Source organism: Stigmatopora nigra, chromosome 5, assembly GCF_051989575.1.
Source record: "Stigmatopora nigra isolate UIUO_SnigA chromosome 5, RoL_Snig_1.1, whole genome shotgun sequence".
Lineage (NCBI taxonomy): Eukaryota > Metazoa > Chordata > Actinopteri > Syngnathiformes > Syngnathidae > Stigmatopora > Stigmatopora nigra.
Window position 1 is genome coordinate 4,127,624 of NC_135512.1, and position 26,033 is coordinate 4,153,656.

At 36.4% G+C, this 26,033-nt stretch overlaps 1 protein-coding gene across 1 annotated transcript; it reads left to right on the forward strand.

The window, feature by feature from the left end:
* The first annotated feature begins 1,137 nt into the window (after positions 1 to 1,137).
* Positions 1,138 to 25,606, forward strand: yjefn3 (YjeF N-terminal domain containing 3). The gene is made up of 6 exons (XM_077717368.1): positions 1,138 to 1,423; positions 16,950 to 17,058; positions 19,896 to 20,006; positions 24,154 to 24,267; positions 24,911 to 25,061; positions 25,190 to 25,606. The coding sequence occupies exons 1-6, from the start codon at positions 1,356 to 1,358 to the stop codon at positions 25,384 to 25,386; spliced, it is 750 nt and encodes a 249-aa protein (XP_077573494.1). The 5' UTR covers positions 1,138 to 1,355; the 3' UTR covers positions 25,387 to 25,606.
* The last annotated feature ends 427 nt before the right edge of the window (positions 25,607 to 26,033 follow it).

The following is a 26,033-nucleotide window of genomic DNA, read 5'->3' on the forward strand; positions in this document are numbered from 1 at the left end:
GAAATACTTTAGTATTTTATTATTTTCTACAAAAAAATGAAGAAAAAGCATTCATTTGTCTCTGTTGTTATCTTCCTGATTTTTTAAATTACTTTGCATGTTTCTTTTGTTGACAGCCACAATTAGGACCACTATTTTTGTTTTAAAAAAGAATACTAAGACTATTTTAGTAGTATTTTGTTCCAAAAAAAAATGTCATACTGTGGTAATATTTCTGCTTCTATTAACTTCATTTTTTTCTGAATTATCCTTTTATAGACAATTCCTCCTACTTAATACAGCAACATTTCTTTGTCACTGCTAGATGGCAGAATTTACCAAGTGTTGTGTTTTACATCAGTTTTTTTTTCCTCACTAAAATGTCAGTCTTATTTATTCTCTAAAAATATTTTCACTTTTGTTGTTTTTCTTTTAAACAGGTCAGGTAAGATTTTTATCTGTGATTTCTTAATTATTGTTTTTTATTACAAGTACCATGTTTTGCATAGGTGTGCTTATGGTGAATTTCATAGACAAATTATAGCCTGCAGGGTCACAAAATGTTTTCTTATTTTATTATTATTATTTTTTTTAGAGGGGTGGGACATATCAAGAAATAATATTCTACCAAACTGTAAATTGCAAGTACTTTTTAAGGCAACCCTTAACAAAGCTACACAGTGTGAGTAGATTATACTCCACCCAATACCTAATAGGGAAGATTGGTCAGATTAGGGTATGACAGGGCACTAAACTGAGTTTAAGAGTTCTAAATTCATGAAAAAATCCCACAAAGGGAATAATATACTATGTCTCAAGACATTTTTTGGAATGACAGCAGTAATGAATTATTCAGTTGTACTTTATCTGCAAATGTAGCTGTCACTGATTTTTCTTGTCATCCGCTTATGTAACACAAAACACAGTTGTGAATGCATGCCCTCGTTCCCATTTGGCATCAGACTAAATGTGTCCTCTTCATGTGTAATGTTTGCAAGTCTCCCAATGTGGCGCCTGTTCTACATTCCACATCAAGGGATGCTCTAGCGGCCGTTGAGTATTCGAGGAAGGGAGTGCAGGGAGGGGGTTTGCTCCAATGGTGGTCGCCCCGCCTGAGCCAATCAGCCGGCTTATCGCTGCCTCGACCCGAGTGTTAATTGGCCACCGCTCATAGAGCAAGTGCGCTGCTTTTTTAATGCCGCACAGTGTGGACCAAACGGGAGTCTGAAAAGCATCCGAGCTGTCCTTTGTCCAGATTTGACTGTCTCTTTAGTGTCTGTGTTTGTTTATTTAAAAACAACATCCAGGGATTGTGTTGTAGTGGCACGGCTGCTTATTTCTTCCTATTTTTTAGCAGTCTTGTTGGGTGATAACAGATGGAGAAGATGAACCATAGCTCAGCTGAAGCAGAGACTGAGACCATAGAACCTCTGCGTTACCTCAGGTAGGCTGGCACCCCCCCACTTTTGATACTATTATCGTTTATATCCGTGTAAGGAATATTTCTCTTGAACTATGAGCTTGCAAGAACATTATGGCAATTTTTCAAGGATGAAGGCCATGGAAATTTGCATATGAGATGTTTCAGATGTCTTGCAGTCCATAGTCTAAAGTCTTCTGGTTTTAGGGTTTTCCCAAATACTGTTTGATGACATTTATTGTGGTGGTTGTGGTTTTTTGGAGATGGAAACTGAGTATTAGTATTGAGTGGTTGATGTGTATGTTTAATGAGAGTCGTATTTGAATGAGTAGGGTTGGAGTAAAATGACATTGTTTTGCTGTCACTTGTGAGTTTATTCTGAGGGAATTCTTTTAAGATTGTCCTTGTTTTAAAGGGAAAGTTTGTAAGCCAAACCAAAAATGTTTCACTTTTTATAGATTTCTTAATTGACCTTTTTTTGTGGAAGATGGCGTTCTCGAGAATCAAATGATTCTTCTGTGATTGAGTTTTTCTTTGAATAATAAAAAGTCTACTTTCATCTGATTGTTTTCTAGAGGAAAAAACAGATGAGGAAAAATGACTATTGCCAATTTATGCTTTATCTTTAAAAAACGATAAACTTGACATTGTTGAAAACTGAATTTTCACCTTAAACAATCATCCAATCATGTTAATCAAAACAATGATTATTTTTATTATATAACTTAGTGTTTGCTTCTAAATCACATCAATTTCCAGGCCACATTTCAACAACCCAACTTTTGCGACCTATGACTTTCCTCCGAAACCATTTTGATGCATCACATTTACATTGAAATAGAATTTCAAACCGATTCATTATGGCATGTTTTTGGGTGTGAATTTTATGCATGTAGCATTTTAAAATATTCATGCTATTAACACGTGGCTCATAAATCATTTCCAAATGATGCATTTTATATGCATGAAGCATGAAGGGGAAATTGGGAGCGAAGCCAAATGTTGGTTTTGCAAGACTGAACCTTCTACTTGGTTAGAATTGAAATCCTATCAAGTGTCATGTTGTCATGACGACATTAGATAGTCATATTGTTTCACTGCCATTTAAAGCCCATGTTAAGTTTATCTGGAAGCCCAGTCATCCTAAATATTATAAAACTTGCTTTATGTTACATTTATCGCCCCCAAAATTATGATCAAGATAGTAGACCCAATTATTTGAACATTTGACGGTTATTTTTTGTGTAACTTTGCTAGTACGTATTCATATTTTGAATGGTTACTTGTTACACTTGATAAAATGACAATATCCCAATTGGCTATTTAGAGCAATTTCTAACATATTGACCCATTTGAAGGAGATCAATAGGTAGAAAATGATCCTTTTCTCGTCTCTCATCATCACAATTAGGTTTTTAAAATCCAGTTGCGTTTTTAAAGCAATAAAAAGCTTTTAACTGTTAATAGCGTGCTGTGCTAAGATGTTTGACATGACCAAAATGGAAGATGAAGAGGTACGGTGCTAAATTTGCACCTGTGCTTTCTCAAACTCGCCTGGCAATCTGATAAAAGACCATCTTTTTGAGTATTTTCATATCATGATACTTCGTCGGTATGAAAGTTATAGAAAACATTCACTCAAGGGAAAGAAAAATGACCATGTGAAAGATGATTGGCTCAAACATTTCAGTGAGAGAAATCCTCATTTTATGACCTGGTGTTTAAAAAAAACAAAAAATCAATGAGGTTAGGGATTATTATTACATGTCAGAACGAGAACCTTGATCATTTTTTGAATTAGCTGCAATTCATACTGCTCATGTCTTCATTTGCTTTCTAGTAAAACGAAAATATTCAGTGATTTTAGTGATTTTATTCTTTTTTTTTCCTCTGGGACAAATTCAGCAGTTAAATGGCCACCAAATCAGGTTGTCCCCTGCCTGGCACGCCTCCAGCACCCCCTGCGACTATTCATTTGTCATAAGATTTATTTTATTACTCATTTTATTGCATTTTAAAATTCTATACATGAATTGGTTATTTATTCATCTATTTAAATACTTAAAACATATATTATTGCATAAAAGGGTTAATTGTAAGGGATTGTCAAATTGCTTACCATTGCAGTTCATTCATTGGCTACCATTTATAGCAATAGTAAAAATGACACTATCTCTAAAACTGACATTATTTGCGATTTAAAATAGATTAATGATAACAAAAAATAAATTTTATTATCTTGACTAAAGAGCCCAATTTAATCCATCTTCCCCAACAAGATTTTGCTTAAAGAAAGCTAAGCTAAAATAAACATGGATGCCTAAAACAGACAAATACAATTGCACATTGTCCATAAACAAATAATAATCCCATTTTGGCTCAACACAAGACAGTTTGAGAGCCGAGTATAAAGGTTGCAAGCATTCGACAGGCTAAAATGTCACTCAGAATTCCGTTTGTTCCTTATAAAAGACCACATGGGAGCGTGACTAAAAGACCACTCACTCGAAATGAAAGGAGGTCTTAGCACGAGCCTTGTGCATGCTTTTGTCTCATTGTGAAAGCTCACCAATTTCTTCCTCCTTCACAGCTTTAATTTCCACACAAATAAGGCACACAAATGCAGGATTTTGCAGAGGCGTTTGAAGGTTAACCCGCCCTAGTTAAGACTCTAAAGTTGCCCTATTTTGTCCTGACACATTTTATTTCTGCTTCAATCGAACCGGAGAACATACTGGAGTAGTAAATATCACATCTTGCTTAGATGGCCGGTTTATCGACAGGTTGAAAAAGGCAGAAGGATGGCGTTTTGTCAAAACCACTTTGGCGTTATCGATCGATCGCCGCTATGGCTTGACAGGCTAAGATTGTGATCATGATTGCTTATTGCGGCAGCAAAATATCAAACTACTAAGAGATTTTTTTCACTGAGTGTCACTGGATGTCAATCCAGGACACGTTGATGCCAACTAGATCTCATGAGGGATGGACTACTTTATTTTTTGGCCTAAAAACTTAACTTAGTACTTGTTGTACCATGGTAGACGTCCAATCCATTTTGGCCGAAGGGGCGAATGAACGCCATTGGATGGATTGGATGTCTAACGCTGTCAATGGCGCCGAGAGATAGAGCATTATAACAAAAAAAGTGAGATATACAGCAATTCAAGACATCAATATCAATGTACCGTATTTTCACGACTATAAGGCGCACCGCATTATAAGATGCACCCTCAATGAATGACATTCTTCTCCCTATATAAGGCGCACTGTATTATAAGGCGCACTGTCTATTTTGGAGAAAATTTAAGACTTTTAAGTGCGCCTTATAGTCGTGAAAATACGGTAATGTTAGTAATTCTTGTCAGAGGATGAAGAATATGGCACCATTCAATGCTTTTGTTGCATATTTTAATACTAAAGTCAAAACAAAAAGGGCTGGAATGTCACTCATCTCAAAGCACCATTGAGACTATACATAACCTTTTCTAGCATGAATTAGGATTATTTTTCACCCTTTAAAAATTTACTATACAAAATTGGTACACAACAATATAGTCTCAAATTTGGGGCCCAAGAACCAATAGCAATCAAATGATCCCTTCCAACCCCTTCCAGATGAAGTAGATTGTACTTCTATTGGCGTTAATAGATGTTTTCAATTATTTTTTTTTGTATTTTACTACCTACAACAACACTTGCCCCCTGTGACATGGTTTAAGCTAAAACCTTTTGTAAGTATCAATCTCCACTTTATGAAAGGGTAGATAGAATACCTAATGGTTAACATGTATGATATATGGAACTTTATATATAGGGGCTAAATCTCATTACTCTACTGCCAATCAGCTCGAGTTTCTCCCCCAATCCTCTCAACTATTGATTTATTTAGTCATTTTGGAATGAGACAACTGCAATTTGTTTCGTGAGCAATGCACTGTGCATGAGCTCCCCCCCTCACCACCACTACTCTCCCCCAAGTCAATTGGGATAGGCTCCATCTTAGCTGGCACCCTCAGGGAGGGAAAACAAAAATGGATGGATTTTGAAAATGAAAGAACATTCTACTTTTATTATGCTAAATCCCATCAGAGAGTCCTGAAGGTAATTACGAATGATAAGAGGCTTGGGTTTTTACAATGTATTTTGGTAGGATTTTATTTTGTTTTTGTTAATAACTTATTTGTGTGCGTGTTGTTGTAGTTTGGCCGCAGGGAAGAAAATCAATCGTATTGACTGAGAGAAATCGATCTGAGCCGAGTTTTCCCAAACAAAAAAGAAAGAGAGAGAGAGAGTTAAATGAGTGCAGGTTGGCAGAAAACACACTTTGAAACATTTGTTTTTTGACCCTTTTGTTGTGTTTATCAGACAGGCTCTTTGATTGGACCGTTAAGTTGTAACTACAGATGGTTTGTGTACACTGATACTTGTTTAAATGAGTGTGCTTTTGGGTTCACTTTATGAGAACTCTTTACTGAGTTGACATACCATAAAACCTTCTCAATCACCCACACAGATGGTCTCCTGCTTAATGATAATAATAAGAAAAACAAGCATGTGGTTAGACAAGCTGTTCTTGCACTTAAATGATGTCAATTTGGCCATTAGACAGTATGTAATACTCCATAGTTAAAATAAATCTGGGAATAGGTAACTAAGCAATATAATTGACCCAAAAAAGTGTTTTTTTCAGATCTTTTGTGCACCCTCAAATAGATTGCACCCTGTTGGTTGCCCACTTTGCCTATAGCAAAAACTGGCCCTGTTTGTAGGACTGTGATTTTATAAATTACCTGAAATGTACATTTTTATTTCAAACTTTTGACCAGTAGTAGATATTGTTCTATTTTGTAAATTTCTATCATGTCAGTTTAACGTAGCTGTTTTAATTTTGCCTTAATTTACATTTTTGTTCAGACACAAGGAAACTAATGAATGGTGAATGGGGGTGCTGAAGCGTAGACATTCATCACATTTTTACTTGTAACTGAATATAAAAAAATGGCTCTACCTAAAAAAATATATATCACTCAAGGCTCTCGTGTCTAAAAGAAATGCCATTTGCTTCGACATTTATAGCGTTTTAAGGTGGGCTTCTATTCCATTAGCTGAGCCACTCTAAATTACATCTACTTCATAAACATGTGTTTATAAGCAGACAATCTTTAAAGCAATGTTGACTCAGAGATGCCTAATGGAATGTTGACAAATTAAACCGCCAGACACTAGAAAAGCCAAGCAACCTATTTTGGCCTTTAAAAATTCTGCATCTTCATTACCTTCCCTTATGAATAGAAAAGTTGCTGGTACAACCACTAAAAATATATCAACTCTTCTTATTTTTGGTCTTCCTGTGTTGATTTTTTAAGAGTACTGCAAACATAATTGAATAACAACAGGATTTTTGGACACATTTTGTACTAAAAAAACCTGCCAAGCAAGCCAGTTCTGCTCATCATAGCAGCAACAAGCCATTTTCTCTTTAGCTATTTTATTCGTAATCCTCTTTATGGCTAAAGCGGTGGGCGTCTTGCCAGAAGCGGTCAAGGTTTTTTCGATGGAGGCCACGAGGACGAGAAATAACAGTTTTTTTTGAATACCAGAAAAAAAACGACTGTATTCCTTGAGATTTCTTATAGCAGTAATTTCTATGCTCAACATATAAAAGACCCAAATAATGTATTTTGCATAACATTGAGTCGATTACTAGTAATTCACCGAGTCTTAGCTGTTAATGTCGGCTGATACTGCACTGGAATAAATAGATTGGATTTTATTGAGCTACAATCTGCAGACAAATGAATGAACATTGAAAAATAGGAGTCAACGTAAGTGAGGGAGCGGTGAGAAAACCACCGGAATAAAATAAGATTTACATACAGACAGGTATAGGTAACAGGTAGACCCTATTCTAGTATTCTGCCTGTTGCCAAGGAAACCCAAGTCAGTTCAAGTCAAAGTGGCAGGTGTTGTGTTTAAGGGAAGATGTTCGCAGAGGATGATTAACAAGACATGACATCTGCTAGTGACACTGTTACAACCCACCGATAAATTGCTGATGGACTGCCTTTGAAAATGCAATAGCTTATAATAAAAGAAGCATATAACATCATCTTTTGTCATGACACTCCTGCGAATATTTTGTGGAAGGAGCTCGGTTACATTGACAGTTATTGCAAACACAAAACTGCCTTTATAATGCGAGTCTGTCAGGGTTCACAATTGCTGCTAATTGGTTTAGCTGCAATTTGAGAGACTTTTTTTTCATGTATTGATTTTTTTTTGGGTGGCAATTGCCTTAATGACTTTTTATAGTGGTTCTTTGACGTAAAGTTGCTTGGAAAAAGAGGAGATAACCAGTTAATGTATTTGCATGACTATAAGGCGCACTGCATTATAAGGCGCACCCTCAATGAATGAGATTTTTCCATATATAAGGCGCACTGTATTGTAAGGCGCACTGTATTGTAAGGCGCACAGCATTATAAGGCGCACTATCTATTTTGGAGAAAATTTAAGACCTTTAAGTGCGCCTTATAGTCGTGAAAATACGGTATATTAGCTGTGCTGGTTATCCAACGCGGGGCCACATTTAATAGAATTGTTGCTATGAAATGGGTATTTCCGAGTTGGTATTTTCTCCACTGAAACATTTTCTAGACAGCTCAGACTACAACAGCTCTATATTCCCATCAATCCAGCTAACACCTCTAACGAGACAGTCGCTAGGAGAGTGCAGTGGAATTTTGAACTTCTTGGAAGTGTTGATAGGCAGTTTCCCCAGACCTGAATCCCCCCACCCTCCCCCCAATCTCAGGTGGGCTGAAAGCCAATAGGTTAATAGTAACCCCGAGGGAAATTGTAGACAGACAAAGTCAGCAATTTGAAGGAAATGAGACGGAAGCATGAAGACGCTTTAAGTCTTTGACTTGTCGGTTTTGATAGCATTCTAAAAGAAACCAGTTTAAACTGCTATGACAATGCTGAAATGATTTAACCAACAACTGTCATCTAATAACAAGTAGCCAGAATGTGACAGTGCGGAGGTGTACGCAAGCTGCTGTCACATTTAAATCACAAGTAAAGAGCTTCACCATCGCTTTATACAGTGAGGACTATACTAACAAGTCACTAAGAGTCCACATCCATTAGATGCTAATGCAATCATTTCTACCACCCACTCCCAGCATGACTTTTCTGTCTACAGCCACATTTTTTTTTTTGCTATTAGGGTATCATGAGTTTCTAGCTTTGTCTACACCTTATTCCGTTGTGATATTTTTTTTATGTTGTTGGGTATTGCAAAAGTAAATAATATAATGTTCCAAAACCAAGAAAAAAACAAGAAAACCAAGAAAAAAAACCTCCAAAATATAATAAAATTGTATCTCTTCCATAATAATAAATACATCCAAAATCAATAAAAATCACAAATAAAAGGAATAAATTAAGTTATAGTAAATAAAATATAGTAAATAAAATAGTATAGTAAATAAAATAATGTTCAATGGGGAGATGACATTGTAATACACGCATGGTTTGCTGCCATTGTCTTGAAAAGAAAAGCTTCATAGTGATTAGGTAGTACACTTTTATAGTGAGGATATATTCGCTTTCGTCGACATAGCAACCAGATTACCTAACTCGCTGCCCTATTATATAGGTGGATTGATCAAGACACCTTATGTGTGTTTCTGTTCAGCTTGGGTGTTAATAACTGTGTCTGTCTCGAGACTGGGTGGGCAAAATTCAGTTTTTACAGCAGTCGTGTCGTGGGAAATTACAAGAAGTCATACAATGTAATATTCAGAGAGAGAAATGAATATAACAAGATTTAAATTGAACTATAGCAAGGTTGGAATCAAAATATGATGAATGTTGAATTCTGGATTGTCATGTTACAAGATTCAAAGTTTGAAACAGTTATTTTGTTGCTTATTTTTCTTATTTTGGTTTCTAGGGAAGCAATTTTTGCTTAAGTAAAGTCTGCATGAGCATTTTTTGCATAATATTAGGAGAATTAAGTGATAATTGGAGATAAGTCATAGAATTATCTGATTAAAACCATGCCATGACCTATTTTTGCATCTATAGGAAGTTGTTGAGGGTTTGTAGACATCACGTTTTGGTGACATTAGGTTAGTGTGGAAATTTTGATTTTAGAATAATTTTGGAGGTTTATGTGTTTCCTGCTGATAAAAACTTGGATGAGAATGACTATTGTTAATATAGGCGAAAAAAATGAAAAGATTTTCAGATGGTTTGTCCGCGCCTCATTCAAGGTTTGACATTTATGGTAGCGGTATGAATTTCAAAGATAAATCTCTTTCTTCCTCACGTTATGTGCCCCTGTTGGCTAAAATAAAGCCATAAACATACACATACACACACACTCAACCCAGTCAAGCCAATATAGCTGTGAAAGGTCAGTGGAATACTAGTTTCAACGTGGTTGTTCTCTGGTCTCTTGTGGTTAAAGCTACTGCTGTGCTCATCAATTATACAGTTTTTGTGTATTGTTCATTTACAGCGCTGTGTGTGTGTGTGTGTGAGAGAGTGTGTGCTAATCTGTTCACCAGTGTTGCAGCACATCCTGATTATAAAAATGGATTAAATCATTGGCTGCCATTAATCCTTTGCCGCCAGTAGTACCAATTCGAATGGCATTCAAGTATACTGGTATAATACATGTGTATGTGTGTGTATTTATAAATGTGTGTATAGGTATACATATATGTATATGTGTGTACTTGTGGGTGTATGTGTATACGTATGTATATGTATGTATGTATAGGTGTATGTGTATATCTATGTATGTTTTTATAGGTGTATGTGTGTATGTATGTATTTATAAGTGTATGTGTATATGTATGTATGTATGTATGTATAGGTGTATGTGTATATCTATGTATGTTTTTATAGGTGTATGTGTGTATGTATGTATTTATAAGTGTATGTGTATATGTATGTATGTATTTATAGGTGTATCTGTATATGTATGTATGTATTTACAGCTGTATGTATATATATGTATGTATGTACATGTATGTGTTTATAGGTGTGTGTGTGTGTATATGTATGTATGTATTCATAGGTGTATGTGTATATGTATGTATATATTTATAGGTGTATGTGTATATGTATGTATATATTGATAGGTGTATGTGTATGTATATATATATATATATATATATATATATATATATATATATATATATATATATATATATATATATATATATATATATATATATATATATATATATATATATATATATATATATATATATATATATATATATATATATATGTATATATATATATATATATATATGTATATATATATATATGTATATATATATATATATATATATATATATATATATATATATATATATATATATATATATATATATATATATATATATATATATATATATATATATATATTTTACCAATCTATTATTGATACAAAGTACTTTGGTTGTGCTCTTGCTTTTGAGGTATAATAATAACAAGCAGCATTATTTTAATCCTCTGCTTGCTTTTCTACTCCTGCTATTTAAGCCATCAAAAATGTTTTTTCCCCCCGCAAAGACTGTCTTGAAGTTAATTACAGCTGGCATTCGCATCATCTTTACCCATCTGACGCCTCCCCCCGATTCCAATTAGCCACATGAGAACAACGCGGCGGCCTGCGTGCAATTAATTTGTCCAAAGCTGTAGTTAACAGCACTGATGGCTTTTCAGTAAGAATGAAGAGGATTGTTACTAGCCTTTTCACTTCTTCCGTGTGAGCGCCCGTGATAAGACTTTGTACTGCATGTCCGCTGAGGAAATGGCGTGCCGCTTGGCTTGTTTCATTACAATGTTTCATAGTCATTCACCTTCACTGTCCCCTTTGATCAGGGCCAGCTCGTATCGTGTTTTTTGGAAATCATTGCAACGATTTGATACTAGCAATAAAGCTTAGGCAGTGTCAAGCATAGCCAATTATTATAGATTTGAAACTAAGAAGAAATATTATTTAAAAAAAGTGCAGTGTACTAAAGGATTCTGTGGAAGGAAATAATCCCAAATGGTCTTAAAAAATATTTGGAAAAACCTAAAAAAATGGTATTACCATATTTTCACGACTATAAGGCGCACTTAAAAGTCTTAAATTTTCTCCAAAATAGACAGTGTGCCTTATAATACAGTGCGCCTTATAATACAGTGCGCCTTATAATACAGTGCGCCTTATAATACAGTGTGCCTTATAATACAGTGCGCCTTATAATACAGTGCGCCTTATAATACAGTGCGCCTAATAATACAGTGCGCCTTATAATACAGTGCGCCTTATAGTCGTGAAAATACGGTACTATAAAGTATTAATGGGATTTGTTACTTGTTTGGTCTTAAATACCACTCATCCTATATCAAGTATATTTCTTCTTACGTTAGTTATATTTGACGTTTTTTTCCAGTTTTTATATGAACAAAATTAACTAAATAATATTTTAAGGTAAATTCATGTTTTTGTTTTCTTTTTGTTTTATTGTAGTTCCATGCTTACTCATCCCACATGAATATTTGTACTGATCAGAGCTCCCTGTTTATTCACACGTGCCACAATTTGACACTAAATGATCCATATTCCATTTGATATATCCTTGGCAGCAAAATATATTTTCTTTGATCTCCCACCAACGCATTCCATCTAACAAGCCACCTTACATTCAAATCATGCGCCACTCCATGTCTTTCATTGGCCTCTTTTACTTGCATTTCAATGAACCAGTCAAGCGACTTTATTGTCCTTGTTAATCATTCTTACATTACGCTTCTACTGACTGCACGTTGCTATCGGCAATGAGGCCCAAATTCTAAAACTGTGACTTTTTTAAAAGCCTACTACTGAGTCAAATTTAAAGGGATGAGCAGTACGATAGTTAGGGGAGATGTAAATCAGACCCCCAATTCAATATGCACAGGCTGTTCGTTCCGCATCCGGTCGACCGCATCTCCCTCTCTCTCTAAATAAGGCAACAACAAAATCCAATCATGAAATGCAATTGCCCACCTCTCGGATAAAAACAACTATACATCTGACACTCTACTTTTTAATATCTCAAAATATGATTCGATTATATAGGTGTTTATATCAGATGAGTAATGTGCACAGTGAACTAAACTGATTAAATGAATGACCAGATTTTAGAAGAGATTGTAGATTGTCATTTTTCATATAGGAATAAATCTTAAGATTTAAGTGAATCCCAAGTCGCAGATTCGATAAACATCAGGGAGAAGTGTGACAGATCACATGACAGGCATTTCCATTGCCACCATATGAAGGCACAAGGACCCCCAGAACCACCACCCCCCATTGATAATCACGCCCTCGGCCAGCTGAGGCTACCGCTGTGCCACCTGATCTTCACGCCAGTTATCATAGTTATTATTGGATTCGAGGCTTTTGCATTAGCTTTTGTACATCATGGAGAGAAAATATGTGCTTAGTTTGTAGGAACAGCAATTGGATGAAGTAAAAAGCAAAGGAAAATCCAATTTAAGAACGTTTATATTTATTTTTTGGGGCTTTAGCAGGAGTTGTGCTACTGTGTACATGCACTTGCTGACAGATTGGAGGTCACGCCCTTAATATTTTTCTGAATAATGACATTATCACAGGAACAAAGGGAGGAAAATTGGATTTGTCTTGCTCCTTGCATTGGAAGAAAAAAAACTGCATGTTCCATTAATAGCAGCACACACAATTAATCCAGTTAAATTATTCCCGGCCATTGACAGTGATAGATGTTCAATTTTATGTTGTGACAGTCCTCTAAGTTACAATGTATTGGGTGTTTACTTCAGTCAATGCCTCTTTTTCTTCTATTTTTTCATCTTTAAGAGATTTTTCTACCCTAAAACAACAACAAAAATGGAATTTTACGTCCATTCAGCAATATACTCTCTGGTGGGATGCAAGTGATGAAGTTGTTGTCTGTTTAAAAAGCACGAATAGCTAAATCACTGCAGTCTTAATTGGACATTTTTACGACTCAGTTGTGCCGAGGGTTTCCAAATAAAAGTACTACGTGCTCTATGTGTATAAGTACAGGGATAACTAATGATTGTGTATAAATGCACTGCAAAAACACACCCATTCAAAGTGAATTAATGCTTTAAATGTACTAGAAATAAATGTAATGATCTGCCAGTGCATAAAGGAAATTTCACCCATATAGATTTCTTAAAATAATAAAAACAGACTTAAATTAAGATGTTAATGAGCTTAACCGACATATTTTATGTGATAAACAGGCATTTAAAATCTTAACAAGCAACTTTAATCTAATTTTAAGTAACATTATAAGCAAAAAAACTCCCTTTTTCTTCCTGTGGTCACAGCATGAATCAATTTTAATCACAAGGCACCACCTTTTTATAATGGACTGAATGGAGATTTTGCAAGTAAGGTCCCCCCCCCCCCTTAAGGCACACTAAGTATTCTGCAATATCTCCCTGTGACAGATTGAATTTAAAGCAAGCATTTAAAGTAATCCTGATGAAAACAGAATTTTCCATCAGTTTCCCCTCATTCCATCGTGATGGTGGTCTGCCAGAGCTATTTTAATCCCACTCCTTATCGCTGCAGCACATCACACTGGAAAAGGTGGAAATTAAGCGTCGTGAAATGGGGGGTCGATGCCACTGGAGCACCGCTCTTTCACTCCTGCAGTGTGAGTGAAAAAAAAAATAGGAACACTATCCCCTTGAGTGTTCATTTCTCATATATTCCATGTGTTCTATGACAGCCTCCATCACATTCAGGTGTTACTGTGTGTCTCTAATTCTATCCAATCCACTCCCTCTATTTAGCAGGTGTTGTTATATCTTTCTGGTTTATGTGTCATACGGTATTTGCCCCCTAAGGGGACTCTTTTTGTAGTTTCAGTTTCATCAAGAGTAAGGCAAACATGTTCATTAAAAGCTGTCTGGGATCACAGTAGAGCAGGGTTTAGAATGATGACTAATAGGAGGTACTCTTGGGAGAAGTGCATTCAAAGTATCATGGGGGAAATCAACTCTCCCTTTGTGTAACAAGAGCTAGTATTAAGGGTACTTTATAAAGAAATATAAAATGCATAGTGCACAATGTTGCAAGTGCTGTTGCAGGCATGTTGGTGCGCTTGAAAAAGGTGGTTCAAATTGTGTTCGTTAGCATCAGAAAATGTAAATATAGAAGGAAAATCTGTAATCTCTATTTAGGATGTAAATGAAATATTTGTAGGAAAGTACAGGATAATGCACATATAGTATGTTATTGTTATGAAAAATAATGCTTGTCTGGGTTAGTACGCTTAGGGCAGTGTTAATGTAATAACTGCCTGAGAAAAGGTATGTTTTCAACACTGTGCTGCTCCCTGGTGGCAATACACCCTGAAGCACATAATGTGAATTGACCTATAGAAAATCAAGTGGAAATAATTGGGGAAAGTTGCAGAAGCAGTAAATTTCTTTAGTTGCTTTTTCTTGGAAGGCCATTGTATGCCTGGACTAAAGTGTATAAATTATGTACAAGGATAATTTATTTTAAAGATGAAATAGACTAAATAATTGTCTTGCAATATTTTCCATACATGCACACATACTTTTTCCCGATTAATAACTTTACATACAAAACATATCAGATCTAAATTGAATATCAAACCTTAAATTTGGACTTGGTTTTTTTTTTAAACTAAAATATTATGACCCCTTCAAGGGTAAAGAGGACAGTTGCAGTAATATTGAGTATTTGGGGGTCTCCTCAGAGTGAGCCTGTGGGTTAAGGTGATCTTTGCAAAGATCAGCTTGTCTCAGTCGGTCAGGAAACATCCCTGAGGTGAGCTGTGGGTGACAGCTGCCGCCTCTCTACCGGCTCAGGTAAATGCCATGGGCCCCACTTAGATACGCTGCCTTTGCCTTGGTATCCCCACACACAGTCCCAGACACACAGCTGTGCCTTGAAGGAAACTAAAAGCAACACAAACAGGATTAGGATCGGCAGCACAGTCGCCAGGGAGTCAAATGGTTGCAGAATCCCATAGCACAGAGCACATGAACAATACTTCACTTCACAACATAATAGACAAGCTTCAAGGTTAACAGCGTGAAATGGTATTATAGAATGACATTTCAAGAAAAAAAAATGAAATATTAAGCAATTCCCTTTGGCATATTAAGCGATATTAGGTAGGCTGAATGATACAAATACAGCATTTTATGTTTTTTTTCCTTTTTGATCCACATACACTATTTCAGGGGTGCTCATTACGGCGATTGGCAAGTACCGTATTTTCACGACTATAAGGCGCACTGCATTATAAGGCGCACCCTCAATGAATGACATTTTTCCACATATAAGGCGCAGTGTATTATAAGGCGCACGGTCTATTTTGGAGAAAATGTAAGACTTTTAAGTGCGCCTTATAGTCATGAAAATACGATAATTGCTATTGACTGAGGTATGAAGCACTCACTACATAGTCACCTCTAGAGCCAGCCATTGTTGATGTTTTGGATTTTTTTGTATAAAATCTTGCAGTGGGGGAGGAGCTATATGATGGAAGATTTTGTAAACTTAGATGGCATCTGCATATTTAACAGTATTGTTTCAGTTCAGGCGTTTGTGTTTTTTTAATATCCGACAGTGGTGGTTTTTCATTTTTGGTTTTCTGTTTTTTCCATATATAAGGCGCATTGGATTATAAGGCGCACTGTCTATTTTGGAGAAAATTTAAGACTTTTAAATGCGCCTTATAGTCGTGAAAATACGGTAAGATTTGATCCAATCTGTTAGTTTCTTTCGACCCTGAAAAATGTCTTGTTTGTTACATTTTTACTTCAACATGCATATCGAACTCTTAACTATTGTTAAGGTCACTTCAGAATCTAAACGTGGCGTCTAAAGTCTAATGTAAACAACATATCACTGCTGCTTGTCAAGTCTTTCCTTTGATTTTGAACATCTTCATTTCGGCGTCTTTTATTGTTAATGACACATATCTCAGCCGCCTTCCCTCGGAATTTAGTGCTGATTAAACCTTGGAGCAAAAAATTATAATTGCTCTACTTTCATACATCACATCATTTTTACTTCACTGTAGTCTCCAACAAATGTACTTTCAAAAACTTTTCGAATAGGTCATCATAAAGAAGGCGTAATGGTAACCCCAACCACTAGATGGGTGTAAAATAAAGGGAATTTTCTCTCTCTTTTTCTTACAAACACATTTATGGTCAAAGAAGCACCATTATTAATCATCTTGTTCCAATGCAGAGAAGTATAGGTATAGTATAGAGAAGTATTGTTTGGTAAAGATGTTGTGGATATAACGTATGATGGTGTGAAAGATATAAACATAAAGAGAGTAGGAAAAGGTTGGTTTTAAAGCGAAATGACATCTTGACAATGGTAGAATTTGAAGGTGGAGTTAATTACTTGATTATTGGCAAAAATCTCAGATTTGTGATTGATTTCTGGTGTGAAACTTGTGGTCTATGTTCTGTGTTTTAGTAAAGGCGAGGCCAGCGCCATTGAAACAGAACTTTTGCGGGATTACAAGTTTGGACAACAGCAACTCATCGAGATTTGGGGACATGCCTGTGCACTTGCCATCTCTAAGGTTTGTCATTTATTATTTTTCTGTAGAGGTCCAAAACCATAAAACCCTAGCCAAAAAGTTATAAGATATAACATCATAAAACCATGTGAGTAATTGCTTTCCACATTTTTTTTTAACCAGAACTCATTATAATGTACTTCACACTTTTCTATTATTAATGACCTTGTCCCAATAAAACTGCAAAGGTAAATATTTCCAATGGAGAAAGTCAATGATTTGGTTGGACAAGTTGTACGCCAATTAATAACTTAGATGTGGTCATGCTAAGAATTAACGATTCATATTTGAATGTTCATTTGTGTCAAATATGGAAAACCACATAAAAAGTGTACACTTGTCTTGATGATTAAAGCCTAAATGAAGATCAGATGTTCTACTAAAGTTGACATTTTTCATCATATTTCCCTATCAACCACTGTACTCTATGAGGTTTGGGTTTGGTACCAAATCTAAATCGATTTGGAACTGGTTTCGAAGCAACTAGTGACCACCAGACATAATATATCTGATTTTTTATTTATTTTTTGCCGTTCCTGCCTTTTCCATGAAGAAGTTTTACCTCATTGGTGCTTATTTATGAGTGAACTCCAGAGTCAATCAGTTCAAGAACTGGGAAAGTTCTAAAAGGTACTGAGCAGAAACTGATATTAGATAAAAACCCAAACAACATCATCACAAAAAAGAAAAATCAAATGACCTTTTGACCCCTCCCTCCATTCAGACTAAAAAAATGTCCAATTGCCTCATTCCACGTGAAACCTTCAAAAGAAAATAATCTAAACACCACCAATCAAAAGAAACAAAGCAACAATAGAAGTGAATGCAATCAGAGTGGCATCATCATCATCATCAGTCAGGAGCAAAGACAGGAAGTCCTCCGAGTCCAACCGCCGCATCCACTTCCCCTTTTCATCCCGATCCAGTAGCCAAAATCGTCAACCGAGCCCGACTGAACAAACACAGTCGGACTACCGCCTGCGCCTCCGACCACAACGCGCCACCGCTCACATGACATCACCGTTATTTGAAGACAATTACAGTGGAGAGAAAGAGAGAGAGAGATGCGAGACGGTCCGATTTGGCCCTGCTTGGCTGCCGAACTACTGCTGTTACTGTGTCCAGGAATACCACCACACCAATAACACACGTTTGTACACCTTAGCTTGCCAGACAGATTATAGGTTCTCTGTAAGTCAATCCCTTTCCCCCCACCGCCCGCACTCAGCAGAACCAGACGGCGGGCCTCTGTATCGGTCTGAGACCGTTCATCACCTGAGTCGAGACGGGAGACATTGTGTAGCTCCACAGTCGTAAATCTCCACTTTACACCGACTCACGGGTTATACGTTCTCATATGAACGCTTGAATGACGACCATATTTGTTATGTTAGGAGGCAGAGAGTGTTTTTTTTTACGCCGACGGTTCGGATTGGCGGTTAAAACGCACGTGAGGTATCCCCACGACGACCATCTCGCCGGCATTCCGCTCTTCTTTTCATGTTCTCATTGAGGACTCGTTAAGATACCCCGTCAGACACGCACTATCGTAAAACAAAACACCTTCTTCTGGTTTGAACCGCAGATACGTGATTGTGTGTTATTTTTCCCAAAGACTAATCTGTTTTCCAGCTGGCTGTTCTCACATCTACCTGGAAACCGCTTTGACATGTGCAGGAATATGTGCCACCACATGGCTTTATTACTATAAAACACTTCCACAATTCTATTACCGTATTTTCACGACTATAAGGCGCACCCTCAACGTATGACATTTTTCCATATATAAGGCGCACTGTCTATTTTGGAGAAAATGTAAGACTTTTAAGTGCGCCTTATAGTCGTGAAAATACGGCAATTGCTATTGACTTCCAGGTATGAAGCACTCGCTACACAGTCACCTCTAGAGCCAGCCATTGTTGATGTTTTGGATTTTTTTGTATAAAATCTTGCAGTGGGGGAGGAGCTATATGATGGAAGATTTTGTAAACTAAGATGGCCGATCTGCATATTTAACAGTATTGTTTCAGTTCAGGCGTTTTTGTTTTTTTGGAGAAAATTTAAGACTTTTAAGTGCGCCTTATAGTCGTGAAAATACGGTAAGTTTAATGAGTACTCTACTTTATATAATAAACGAGTCACTGGAGTTTCTGATTTGGCTGAAGAGCGTGGGTTCAATTCCCGTTCTCTATATGTACCCTCTTCAAAACTGAAAACTAGTTCATGTTGCCTTTCACCTCAAGTCAGCTACAAATAGACTACAACACCCTTTTCATCCAATACTCAAACAAACTACTATATATTTCCAATATATTGTACACTATGCCTTCATCTGATGCTGCTACAGTTTGTGAACTAGTTCACATAAAAGTATCCCAAGCCACAACTGGCTCATCCTCAGTTTCTGATCATCATCTCAGCAGACATTAATCATACATCTCTCTCCACACATTCTTCCTGTATGTATGTGAACTGTTATTTATTCATATTACTATATTTCTCGTTGCCAAAGTAGATAAAGATCTGTTCTACTCTATTCTAGCCATCACATTGTTGCCTGCCATATTTTTTTACGACATGAATTTTTGATCCGGTATCTACACAACAAGCAGTATATATATATACTAAAACCACCCTATTGTGAGGGTACATATACTTTTATCCTAGAGATGTCACGTCTGGTATGTTGGTGGGATTTTATGAGTACAGATCACATACATAGTACATAGTTTAAAACTCCTATAAGTCCCAATGGCTCCAAACTGCATTCTTCTTTCTATTTTTCTCCCGTATAAGCCTTGTTTCTAAGCTTCAGCTTTCTATTTATGTTTTTCTTCCAGGCCTATCCTCTCAACTCTTTAGCTAAGAAACAACCTACAGTTCTGGTTATCTGTGGGCCGGAACAGAATGGTTCCATTGGCCTGGTGTGTGCACGACACCTGCGTATGTTTGTAAGTACGAAAAAAACACACATGCATACAACAGAAATTGACATATCTTCCTTTTATGTAGTTTATTATTAATATAGAGTAGTGATCACATTTCTGTAGTTTGCCTTATAGAGCGTATAGTCGGGTTTTCCTCCATTTCTAAGCTACTTAGACACAGGATTTATCAAAAAGTGGCTTGGGGTTTCCTGTTTCATGCATCACAAACTCTGCGAGGCATTCAAGAAGAAAAATATTTACAACGCTAATTAGCATCGATGCACCCAATGGGTTTATTGCATTATATATTTTAAATCAACATTATGACGGGCATTTTTTTTGTTCAGACTTTATAAAAGGGATTAAATATTCCTTAAGCTCATTTGTAGGGGGGGGGACCGAGTTGTTTGACACAAAGGTTGGTTGTCACGCTTGCTATAAGTTGACCAGAAGAAGGTGGCGCTGTTTGATATCATTATTTGTGGCAAAAATAAAACTACATTGTAGAGCAAGGGTCATAAACTATTCATATTTTCAAACATTATTCCTTGAGAGCCATACTCAGAATTTAAAAGTAAAAATACATGAAAATGTGAGCATTTATTATTCATTTCACCAATTTGAAAGTGAAAAAAAAGTAAATTATTTTCAGAACATTATTTCACTGTTGCTAATCAATGAGTATCAATGAGAGTAGAGATGCATGCAGAAGAGTCTAATGAAGAAAAATAAGATTTAAAAAGGCGGAGAGCCATATACACCCATCAAAAGAGCCACATTTGGCTCCTGAGCCATAGGTTCCCTACCCCTGTTGACCAAAATAAGCATTTTTAAGCACATTTTTAAATGTTAAAGTTTTCATGGGCTCTTGAACAATAGTTTTTTGTTATGAAAGCATAACTATTAAAAAGTTGGAGGAAAAAAATTATATCTTTTCACATTTTTTAATCCAGCCAGGTGTTTTTAGCCCAAAATATGAGTCTGGCTTTGTTACTACATCATAGCCAGTTCAAATACTTTTTTATTGCGTCTCTGTAAAGGGCCCCGGTGAACTTATTTCCCAACACCTAGAACAAACTGTTCTAAACAATCAAAATAAAAGTAAACTTTTGACACGCATCATAATTAACGAGCAGTCCCGGGGAATATAATTGGAGCTCCCGTAAAGGTCTTTTTAAAAGCAGTTATCCCATTACTCTCTCGGCAAGGGTCCTCAGACAGTCAATGACATCACACTGTTGTTACTCTCGTTAAGACGGCCTCAACATGATGTCATAAGCGTCACGTCGCGTCTTGCGTTCTCTAACATTTCAAGACAAACTATTAGTTTTGGAAAGCAATTTAAGGATACCAAAGACAAAAGTGAAAACGGATATGGATCTTTACCACATGCCTGTCTCCTAACCACAATTTATAGTTGGTTAGAGCTGTATCAGATAGGCTATGAAAAATGCAGTACATTACACCACAAATGTCAACTCTTCCAATTCGTTGCTTAAATTGCCATCATTTCGTACTCAATTTCATTTTTTTAAAAAAATCGTTTTTCAATGGTAGCATTTTTTTTTTTTTTGCCCCTTTGGGATCATCGCACTCGTTTTTCTCGGAGTTGAGAAACTTGATCAGTTTGGCCTGAGTTTGTGTTGCTTTTGGCGTTTTGTGATCCATGTCAGCTGGAAGACATACTGTGGCACACGTGAGCCTTAAAAAATAACCTAAAAAAAAAGAAAAACACCATAAAGGGTTTGTGTTTTTTTTAGTGGCTGAACTGTGAATGTGATAAGAAAATTGTGCTGACTTGTCACTTGTAAAATGACTTAAGGATATTTGCAAAATGAGCTCAAGCCACATCATTACTCATCTTTTTTTTCCCCCTACTTTTTTTTTTAAACCTCATTTATTTCCTGCGTAATCAAAACTGAGAGTTGTCATCATCATTTTTCATGCAGCTCAATAGTACCATGAACTTTTTGCTCATTTTATTGTGGTTTTCCTACTGTAGAACAGCGTTTGAGAACCTTTTTTGACGAAGAGAGCCACAAACAATTCATATTTTCCAATATTATTTCTTGTCAGCTATACTGCAAATTTAAAAGTTAAAATACATACATGTAAACTAGTGCCTTTTCAATTTTTTTTGTAATTTCACCCATCAAAAGAGCCACATGTGGCTCCTGAGCCATAGGAATGAAGATTAAAGCAGTACTAGATGTAATATCTCAGTTCTATAACCAGAAATTTCCATATTTTATCTCCCAGGTTAGCAAAAAGCCAAATGCACCCATCCAAAAGAGCCACATGTGGCTCCCGAGCCATAGGTTCCCTACTGCAAAAAAAGGAAGAAGATTAAAGCAGTTCTAGATGTAATATCTCAGTTCTATCACCAGCAATTTTCATATTTTATCTTCCAGGTTAGCAAAAAGCCAAATGCACCCATCCAAAAGAGCCACATGTGGCTCCCGAGCCATAGGTTCCCTACTGCAAAAAAAGGAAGAAGATTAAAGCAGTTCTAGATGTAATATCTCAGTTCTATCACCAGCAATTTTCATATTTTATCTTCCAGGTTAGCAAAAAGCCAAATGCACCCATCCAAAAGAGCCACATGTGGCTCCTGAGCCATAGGTTCCCTACTGCAAAAAACCCAAAGAAGATTAAAGCAGTTCTAAATGTAATATATCAGTTCTGTCTCCATCGATTTACACATTTTAGCTCCCAGGTTAGCAAAGAGTCAGATGCACCCACCAAAAAAGCCACATGTGGCTCCCGAGCCATAGGTTCCTTACCCCTGCTGTAGAATATAGACACTGTATATATGAGTTCACTTTTTTACAACCTCCGTGACTTCCAAAGGATTTAAATAATGAAACATCCTCAGTATATTGCATATTTCTCACAGGGTAAAATGGTATTGGTCAAATGTTTGTAAAAAGGCCCCTTCGGCAGGATTTTCATTCTCGCATAGAATTCTTATAGTTGATTGTTTTTCTTTTAAGCCCCTTTGGTGGCCCCCCCAAATGCATCGTCTCGGTTAGTGAGTGAAGCGGTAGAGCAAAGCAATAATCCTGGATTTGCTTTGGGAAGGATGGAGTTAGCCGGCCGACTAGGAAAAGAAATAATTAACTTATACAATCTCTTGACAGTCATAAACAGGATATTAAGCTACTTTATTTTAATGACTGGTTCCCCTAAAGTTGTATTGTTTTCCCGAATAGACAAAATATATATATGGAATGCGTAAAAGCAGTATTTTTGGGAGTAAAATGATACAGATATTGATTTTAACTAAAAGTAATTTTGGATATTATTAAAAAAACATGGACAATGATACCATACATTAATTTGTTTAAACTGAACAAAACAAGGAATCTATTGCTCTTCTCAAAGAAATCTAACTCAAATCTTTACCTCATGGTTGAGTGTTTTGTACATTTGATTTACTATGTCTTGCATTTTTTTCTTTACTTCAACATTTTTTTCTGAAATTCTGCCAAAAGTGACGTTATTTGCTTCTCTTTTAAACACAACCCTGCACACGGTCTCTTTCTTTAAGTTTATTACAGATAAAAAAAAAGATCTATCTACAAAAAAAAGATCTATCTACAAGAGCCAAACTCCTGCTCATCAAACAATCATAAAGTGATTAGAGTAAAACCCACAAAAGCCCAAATTCCATCCACCTGAGATCAAACCCTCGAGCCCAGAACTGCGAGACTGACATGACACCCACTGATCCACCTTGCCGCCTTAACCAAGATAATAATTGTGGACTGGTTTGACAAGATTGGACACCACGTGACTATTACACATGTTGTTATTTTGCTACAAGTACACATTTCTCTTATTGTGGTGATAGTCAACATGCATGTTTCAAGATTTGCGGAAAGGTGAAAGATCACAGGTGCTTCCTGAGAAACATGACAGATCTTTGGTTTTGTTGCGGGGCATCTGGAGTTCTACTCTCACATCTATAAGGCAGACGTTCACTCGGGAAGCAGACAGCAAAAAAAACGCAACCGCCGAACATCGGTGGATGTACGTGTCTCTCTCGCTAACGACCCAAGTACACCGTGCCATTTGTCAAAGAAATCATAATGATGACAGACTGTTAACTTAATGATGTAACTTCCTGACTCTATTTTGGTCTTTTGATCCTTTTTTTTTTTACTTTCAGGAATATGAGCCCACCATTTACCACCCAAAGCGATCCCCTCAAAGTCTACATCAGGATTTTACTATTCAATGCGAGAAGATGGATATCCCTTTCCTCTCATATCTCCCCACAGAGGTCAGATGATGATATTCATGGTGTAATGTTATTAAAATTCAACCATTAAATATACCGTATTTTTTTACGACTATAAGGCGCACTTAAAAGTCTTAAATTTTCTCCAAAATAGACAGTGCGCCTTATAATCTAGTGTGCCTTATATATGGTAAAAAACAGAAAATCAAAAACGAAAAACCACCACTGTCGGATATTAAAAAAAACACAATTGCCTGAACTGAAACAATACTGTTAAATATGCGGATGCCATCTTAGTTTACAAAATCTTCCATCATATAGCTCCTCCCCCACTACAAGATTTTATACAAAACAATCCAAAACATCAACAATGGCTGGCTCTAGAGGTGACTGTGTCATTACATTATCACATAGTTCCCATTGTACTTCACTCCTAATCCCCAACAATCTTTTAATGGTGATTTTACACACTTTTTAAAGAAACAATTGAGTTTAATTCCAAGGCACTACTTACTCTAATGCTCTGGAAATATTTCGGCCTACTTCTTTAAAAAATGTACATTTTTCTTTTTCTTTTTTGTGGATAAATGTAAAAACCAAAGAATTTCCATTCTAACCTCCTTCTGTAACGGATTCTCTTAAAGAAATAAGTCGTTCACCCCTAAGGGAAGATTGCTTTTCACAGGTTCAGCTCATAAACGATGCCTACAACCTTGTCATCGACGCCATGTTGGGCCCTGAGGACGATATCGTTGACATTAAGGAACCCTATGCAGGGATTCTGGTGACCCTGAAGCAAATCAAGGTCCCAATAGCCAGTGTGGATGTTCCCTCGGGTGAGTATTAAACACAGAACAGCCTCCAGGTATCTGATATTCTTTTCTCAATCCGGAAACGCACATTTTAGGAAAAAGTCATGGTTTGTTCTGGTTGCAAACTATCACTTTCTCATGTTGTTCTTCAGGTTGGGATGTTGAAGAAGCAGGTCAGGATGGGATAACCCCAGAAGTCCTCATCTCCCTGACTGCACCAAAGAAATGCGCCATGAGTTTTTCAGGGAAGCATTTCTTGGCTGGACGATTCCTGCCTTATGATATCCAGAAAAAATACGATCTCAACTTACCGGAATACCCGGGCACGGACTCTCTCATCGAACTGTAACAATCTGTGAACGTCTTTCGTTTTTTGGGTTTTTTTTTTGCGTCCTGCAGATGAGAAACAATAACGTCTCAATCGTATCTGCCGTATGAGGATTAAGTACCTCGGGCTTGTCTTTTTTAGACAAAAATTTACGGCTTTTCTGTGTCAGTCTCCGCGTAAGAACTGTAGCATTATACATGTTGGATTTATTTAACAAAAGGAGATTTTTGTTTACCGGAACCAGAACCGTGTAGCTGTTTCATTTTTATTTGTATTATAGCATTATCTTGATTTGTCTTGTTTGGCCTTGACAAAAACAGTTATTGTTGTCTAATAATAAAACTTGAATGAAAAAATATCCGTGTTTTAGACATTAGTTTTAATAGAATCAATCAAAAGCTTTAATGGAAATACTTTTTCTTCTTTTTTTTACTTCAGCAGGATTTATTCTACATTTGGGATATCCATCAAGACACTGGAAATGGAATAAAAAACCAAGGACCTGGACATTCTCAATACTATATTCCAAGAGTTAACACATTCGTTGCTATTGACAGTAACGTCTATCACCACAATGTTATAAAAAAAAAACATCCCTATTACTCCTCCCTAGTTGCACTTTTACAGCCACTTTCACTTCTTCCGGTTAATTCCTCCATTACAAAAGT

What these genes read in the sequence shown, in the direction of transcription:
- yjefn3 (XM_077717368.1), top strand. Translation starts at nt 1,356, where the DNA reads ATGGAGAAGATGAACCATAGCTCAGCTGAAGCAGAGACTGAGACCATA. An exon ending in GAACCTCTGCGTTACCTCAG is followed by an intron (nt 1,424 to 16,949) that starts GTAGGCTGGCAC and finishes TCTGTGTTTTAG; the next exon opens with TAAAGGCGAGGCCAGCGCCA. An exon ending in TCTCATATCTCCCCACAGAG is followed by an intron (nt 24,268 to 24,910) that starts GTCAGATGATGA and finishes TGCTTTTCACAG; the next exon opens with GTTCAGCTCATAAACGATGC.